Source organism: Coregonus lavaretus, assembly GCF_964263955.1.
Source record: "Coregonus lavaretus genome assembly, contig: HAP1_SCAFFOLD_9261, whole genome shotgun sequence".
Classification (NCBI taxonomy): domain Eukaryota; kingdom Metazoa; phylum Chordata; class Actinopteri; order Salmoniformes; family Salmonidae; genus Coregonus; species Coregonus lavaretus.
The window spans coordinates 7,501-15,000 of record NW_028159224.1 but is presented as its reverse complement, the minus strand read 5'-3'; the positions used below and the strand labels follow the sequence as shown (position 1 = coordinate 15,000).

Genomic DNA, 7,500 nt, shown 5'->3' with positions numbered 1-7,500 from the left:
GACGTAAAAAGGTAATGTCGCGGAGAGCTGATGTCATGTGTGTTTCCTCCAGACGGAGCTGACCGAGGCCAGGGCCCTGATGGTGGAAGCTAACACTCAGGAATATGCCTTCAACTTCCTGCAGCAGTCTCTGAAGAATAAGATAAAGGATGCCGAGGTACATAATAGGCTTCTCTATAATCAGATTCTACATTTACAGTTTTTAGGGGTTAAGTGCCTTGCTCAAGGGCACATCGACAGATTTTTCACCTAGTCGGCGACCTTTCGGTTACTGGCACAACGCTCTTAACCACTAAGCTACCTGCCGCCCCCATAGACCTCAGTCAGTTAGCTGGGCCTATTCTACCACAGACCTGTCAGTTAGCTGGACCTATTCTACCACAGACCAGTCAGTTAGCTGGACCTATTCTACCACAGACCTGTCAGTTAGCTGGACCTATTCTACCACAGACCTGTCAGTTAGCTGGGCCTATTCTACCACAGACCTGTCAGTTAGCTGGGCCTATTCTACCACAGACCTGTCAGTTAGCTGGGCCTATTCTACCACAGACCTGTCAGTTAGCTGGACCTATTCTACCACAGACCTCAGTCAGTTAGCTGGACCTATTCTACCACAGACCTGTCAGTTAGCTGGGCCTATTATCCACAGACCTCAGTCAGTTAGCTGGGCCTATTCTACCACAGACCTCAGTCAGTTAGCTGGGCCTATTCTACCACAGACCTCAGTCAGTTAGCTGGACCTATTCTACCACAGGCCTGTCAGTTAGCTGGGCCTATTCTACCACAGACCTGTCAGTTAGCTGGGCCTATTCTACCACAGACCTGTCAGTTAGCTGGGCCTATTCTACCACAGACCTGTCAGTTAGCTGGGCCTATTCTACCACAGACCTGTCAGTTAGCTGGGCCTATTCTACCACAGACCTCAGTCAGTTAGCTGGGCCTATTCTACCACAGACCTCAGTCAGTTAGCTGGGCCTATTCTACCACAGACCTCAGTCAGTTAGCTGGACCTATTCTACCACAGACCTCAGTCAGTTAGCTGGACCTATTCTACCACAGACCTCAGTCAGTTAGCTGGACCTATTCTACCACAGACCAGTCAGTTAGCTGGGCCTGTTCTACCACAGACCTGTCAGTTCGCTGGACCTATTCTACCACATACCTGTCAGTTAGCTGGACCTATTCTACCACAGACCTCAGTCAGTTAGCTGGGCCTATTCTACCACAGACCTGTCAGTTAGCTGGGCCTATTCTACCACAGACCTCAGTCAGTTAGCTGGGCCTATTCTACCACAGACCTGTCAGTTAGCTGGACCTATTCTACCACAGACCTCAGTCAGTTAGCTGGACCTATTCTACCACATACCTCAGTCAGTTAGCTGGACCTATTCTACCACAGACCTGTCAGTTAGCTGGACCTATTCTACCACAGACCTGTCAGTTAGCTGGGCCTATTCTACCACAGACCTCAGTCAGTTAGCTGGGCCTATTCTACCACAGACCTGTCAGTTAGCTGGACCTATTCTACCACAGACCTGTCAGTTAGCTGGACCTATTCTACCACAGACCTGTCAGTTAGCTGGACCTATTCTACCACAGACCTCAGTCAGTTAGCTGGGCCTATTCTACCACAGACCTGTCAGTTAGCTGGACCTATTCTACCACAGACCTGTCAGTTAGCTGGACCTATTCTACCACAGACCTCAGTCAGTTAGCTGGGCCTATTCTACCACAGACCTGTCAGTTAGCTGGACCTATTCTACCACAGACCTGTCAGTTAGCTGGACCTATTCTACCACAGACCTGTCAGTTAGCTGGACCTATTCTACCACAGACCTGTCAGTTAGCTGGACCTATTCTACCACAGACCTCAGTCAGTTAGCTGGACCTATTCTACCACAGACCTCAGTCAGTTAGCTGGGCCTATTCTACCACAGACCTCAGTCAGTTAGCTGGGCCTATTCTACCACAGACCTGTCAGTTAGCTGGACCTATTCTACCACATACCTGTCAGTTAGCTGGACCTATTCTACCACAGACCTCAGTCAGTTAGCTGGGCCTATTCTACCACATACCTGTCAGTTAGCTGGACCTATTCTACCACAGACCTGTCAGTTAGCTGGGCCTATTCTACCACAGACCAGTCAGTTAGCTGGACCTATTCTACCACAGACCTGTCAGTTAGCTGGGCCTATTCTACCACAGACCTCAGTCAGTTAGCTGGGCCTATTCTACCACAGACCTCAGTCAGTTAGCTGGACCTATTCTACCACAGACCAGTCAGATAGCTGGGCCTATTCTACCACAGACCTCAGTCAGTTAGCTGAGCCTATTCTACCACAGACCTCAGTCAGTTAGCTGGGCCTATTCTACCACAGACCTCAGTCAGTTAGCTGGGCCTATTCTACCACAGACCTCAGTCAGTTAGCTGGGCCTATTCTACCACATACCTGTCAGTTAGCTGGGCCTATTCTACCACAGACCAGTCAGTTAGCTGGGCCTATTCTACCACAGACCTCAGTCAGTTAGCTGGGCCTATTCTACCACAGACCTGTCAGTTAGCTGGGCCTATTCTACCACAGACCTCAGTCAGTTAGCTGGGCCTATTCTACCACAGACCTCAGTCAGTTAGCTGGGCCTATTCTACCACAGACCTCAGTCAGTTAGCTGGGCCTATTCTACCACAGACCTCAGTCAGTTAGCTGGGCCTATTCTACCACAGACCTGTCTGTTAGCTGGGCCTATTATCCACAGACCTCAGTCAGTTAGCTGGGCCTATTCTACCACAGACCTCAGTCAGTTAGCTGGGCCTATTCTACCACAGACCTCAGTCAGTTAGCTGAACCTATTCTACCACAGACCTGTCAGTTAGCTGGGCCTATTCTACTACAGACCTCAGTCAGTTAGCTGGGCCTATTCTACCACAGACCTCAGTCAGTTAGCTGAGCCTATTCTACCACAGACCTCAGTCAGTTAGCTGGGCCTATTCTACCACAGACCTCAGTCAGTTAGCTGGACCTATTCTACCACAGACCTGTCAGTTAGCTGGGCCTATTCTACCACAGACCAGTCAGATAGCTGGGCCTATTCTACCACAGACCTGTCAGTTAGCTGGGCCTATTCTACCACAGACCTCAGTCAGTTAGCTGGGCCTATTCTACCACAGACCTGTCAGTTAGCTGGACCTATTCTACCACAGACCAGTCAGTTAGCTGGGCCTATTCTACCACAGACCAGTCAGTTAGCTGAACCTATTCTACCACAGACCTGTCAGTTAGCTGGGCCTATTCTACCACAGACCTCAGTCAGTTAGCTGGGCCTATTCTACCACAGACCTCAGTCAGTTAGCTGGGCCTATTCTACCACAGACCAGTCAGTTAGCTGAACCTATTCTACCACAGACCTGTCAGTTAGCTGGACCTATTCTACCACAGACCTGTCAGTTAGCTGGACCTATTCTACCACAGACCTCAGTCAGTTAGCTGGACCTATTCTACCACAGACCAGTCAGTTAGCTGGGCCTATTCTACCACAGACCAGTCAGTTAGCTGAACCTATTCTACCACAGACCTGTCAGTTAGCTGGACCTATTCTACCACAGACCTGTCAGTTAGCTGAGCCTATTCTACCACAGACCTCAGTCAGTTAGCTGGGCCTATTCTACCACAGACCTGTCAGTTAGCTGGACCTATTCTACCACAGACCTGTCAGTTAGCTGGACCTATTCTACCACAGACCTCAGTCAGTTAGCTGGGCCTATTCTACCACAGACCAGTCAGTTAGCTGAACCTATTCTACCACAGACCTGTCAGTTAGCTGGACCTATTCTACCACAGACCTGTCAGTTAGCTGGACCTATTCTACCACAGACCTCAGTCAGTTAGCTGGGCCTATTCTACCATAGACCTCAGTCAGTTAGCTGGACCTATTCTACCACAGACCTGTCAGTTAGCTGGACCTATTCTACCACAGACCAGTCAGTTAGCTGGGCCTATTCTACCACAGACCTCAGTCAGTTAGCTGGGCCTATTCTACCACAGACCTGTCAGTTAGCTGGGCCTATTCTACCACAGACCTGTCAGTTAGCTGGGCCTATTCTACCATAGACCTCAGTCAGTTAGCTGGGCCTATTCTACCACAGACCAGTCAGTTAGCTGGGCCTATTCTACCACAGACCTCAGTCAGTTAGCTGGGCCTATTCTACCACAGACCTGTCAGTTAGCTGGACCTATTCTACCACAGACCTGTCAGTTAGCTGGGCCTATTCTACCACAGACCTGTCAGTTAGCTGGACCTATTCTACCACAGACCTCAGTCAGTTAGCTGGACCTATTCTACCACAGACCTGTCAGTTAGCTGGACCTATTCTACCACAGACCTGTCTGTTAGCTGGGCCTATTATCCACAGACCTCAGTCAGTTAGCTGGGCCTATTCTACCACAGACCTCAGTCAGTTAGCTGGGCCTATCCTACCACAGACCTGTCTGTTAGCTGGGCCTATTATCCACAGACCTCAGTCAGTTAGCTGGGCCTATTCTACCACAGACCTCAGTCAGTTAGCTGGGCCTATCCTACCACAGACCAGTCAGTTAGCTGGGCCTATTCTACCACAGACCTGTCAGTTAGCTGGGCCTATTCTACCACAGACCTCAGTCAGTTAGCTGGGCCTATTCTACCACAGACCTGTCTGTTAGCTGGGCCTATTATCCACAGACCTCAGTCAGTTAGCTGGGCCTATTCTACCACAGACCTCAGTCAGTTAGCTGGGCCTATCCTACCACAGACCAGTCAGTTAGCTGGACCTATTCTACCACAGACCTCAGTCAGTTAGCTGGGCCTATTCTACCACAGACCTGTCAGTTAGCTGGGCCTATTCTACCACAGACCTCAGTCAGTTAGCTGGGCCTATTCTACCACAGACCTCAGTCAGTTAGCTGGGCCTATTCTACCACAGACCTGTCAGTTAGCTGGGCCTATTCTACCACAGACCTCAGTCAGTTAGCTGGACCTATTCTACCACAGACCTCAGTCAGTTAGCTGGGCCTATTCTACCACAGACCAGTCAGATAGCTGGGCCTATTCTACCACAGACCTCAGTCAGTTAGCTGGGCCTATTCTACCACAGACCTCAGTCAGTTAGCTGGGCCTATTCTACCACAGACCTCAGTCAGTTAGCTGGACCTATTCTACCACAGACCAGTCAGTTAGCTGGGCCTATTCTACCACAGACCTGTCAGTTAGCTGGACCTATTCTACCACAGACCTGTCAGTTAGCTGGACCTATTCTACCACAGACCTGTCAGTTAGCTGGGCCTATTCTACCACAGACCTGTCAGTTAGCTGGGCCTATTCTACCACAGACCTCAGTCAGTTAGCTGGGCCTATTCTACCACAGACCTGTCAGTTAGCTGGACCTATTCTACCACAGACCTCAGTCAGTTAGCTGGGCCTATTCTACCACAGACCTGTCAGTTAGCTGGACCTATTCTACCACAGACCTGTCAGTTAGCTGGGCCTATTCTACCACAGACCTGTCAGTTAGCTGGACCTATTCTACCACAGACCTGTCAGTTAGCTGGACCTATTCTACCACAGACCTCAGTCAGTTAGCTGGACCTATTCTACCACAGACCTGTCAGTTAGCTGGACCTATTCTACCACAGACCTGTCAGTTAGCTGGACCTATTCTACCACAGACCTCAGTCAGTTAGCTGGACCTATTCTACCACAGACCTGTCAGTTAGCTGGACCTATTCTACCACAGACCTGTCAGTTAGCTGGACCTATTCTACCACATACCTCAGTCAGTTAGCTGGACCTATTCTACCACAGACCTCAGTCAGTTAGCTGGGCCTATTCTACCACAGACCTGTCAGTTAGCTGGACCTATTCTACCACAGACCTGTCAGTTAGCTGGGCCTATTATCCACAGACCTCAGTCAGTTAGCTGGGCCTATTCTACCACAGACCTGTCAGTTAGCTGGGCCTATTCTACCACAGACCTGTCAGTTAGCTGGACCTATTCTACCACAGACCTCAGTCAGTTAGCTGGACCTATTCTACCACAGACCTCAGTCAGTTAGCTGGGCCTATTCTACCACAGACCTCAGTCAGTTAGCTGGACCTATTCTACCACAGACCTGTCAGTTAGCTGGACCTATTCTACCACAGACCTCAGTCAGTTAGCTGGACCTATTCTACCACAGACCTCAGTCAGTTAGCTGGGCCTATTCTACCACAGACCTCAGTCAGTTAGCTGGGCCTATTCTACCACAGACCTGTCAGTTAGCTGGGCCTATTCTACCACAGACCTGTCAGTTAGCTGGACCTATTCTACCACAGACCTGTCAGTTAGCTGGGCCTATTCTACCACAGACCTGTCAGTTAGCTGAACCTATTCTACCACAGACCTCAGTCAGTTAGCTGGACCTATTCTACCACAGACCTCAGTCAGTTAGCTGGGCCTATTCTACCACAGACCTCAGTCAGTTAGCTGGACCTATTCTACCACAGACCTGTCAGTTAGCTGGACCTATTCTACCACAGACCTGAGCCTGTGTGTGTGTCCTGACCCTGCGTGAGCCCCTCTGTGTTTCCAGAAATGGCACCCTATTCCTTACTCTGCTCAGAATTAGTGCACTATGTAGGGAGTAGGGTTCCATTTCAGCCCCAGCCTCTGTGCCTGTCCTACACCATGTGTATCTGTCCCCCTATAGGAGGCACTAGAGAAGCAGTCGCTCCATGCCCAGGGCCTGTCGGAGAAGCTGTGGCTGTCTGAGAGAAAGTTGGAGGATCTAGAGGTGGACAAGGAGACACGGGACAAGAGGACATCGGAGCTCAGCGAAACTGTCTTCAGACTGGAGACTGAGGTACAGTACTGTTCTCTTTACACACCTATAATGTAGCTACAAGGGTTGGGGTTCATTTCCACTAATTCAATTCTAATTAAATTCCCTTTCCCTGTAAATTCCAATGAATACAATTCAAATTCCAGGTCAGTATTTAAATTCAGAGATAATTAAATTCCTTTCAATTCCAATGTTAGGTTAATTCCAATATATTAATTCCCAATTCAATATTATCCCCCCAAAATTCCACACATTCCAATTTGAATTCAATTCACTCAGGCTTTCAGGGAATATAGAAATACAAGTTGAAATGATTTTAAAACAAATCTTGCAGTCAAAAAAAAAGAAAGAAGAAGAAGTGCATTCATTCCTTTAACTGTATGTGAAATAAACACATTCAATTCCAAAACTTGACATTTTTTGAAATTCGAATTGAATTCAACGTAAATTCTCCACTTCATGAGTGAATTCAAGAATTGAATTGGAATTGACCGCAACCCTGGTAGCTACCAAAGTTTCAAATAGATCTATCCACTGTACTGACACTAGGGGTGGAGGATTCTCAGAATCAGGAGCAACCAGGATTTCTGGAAAATCTGAACATTTTGGGAGAGTATATAAAGTATGTGGGCGTGTGTATGCCTGGATGGGT

At 48.8% G+C, this 7,500-nt stretch overlaps 1 protein-coding gene across 1 annotated transcript in view; it reads left to right on the top strand.

Annotated features, from left to right (window-relative positions):
- The window catches only part of LOC311123159 (uncharacterized protein), a gene marked incomplete at both ends in the record, with an annotated part of 16,022 nt that overhangs the window by 1,034 nt on the left and 7,488 nt on the right, over positions 1 to 7,500 (top strand). Inside the window, 2 exons of the mRNA XM_084197424.1 lie at positions 53 to 157; positions 6,717 to 6,869. Coding sequence (XP_084053550.1) covers positions 53 to 157; positions 6,717 to 6,869 — 258 coding nt within the window. The remainder of the gene's footprint in view (positions 1 to 52; positions 158 to 6,716; positions 6,870 to 7,500) is intronic.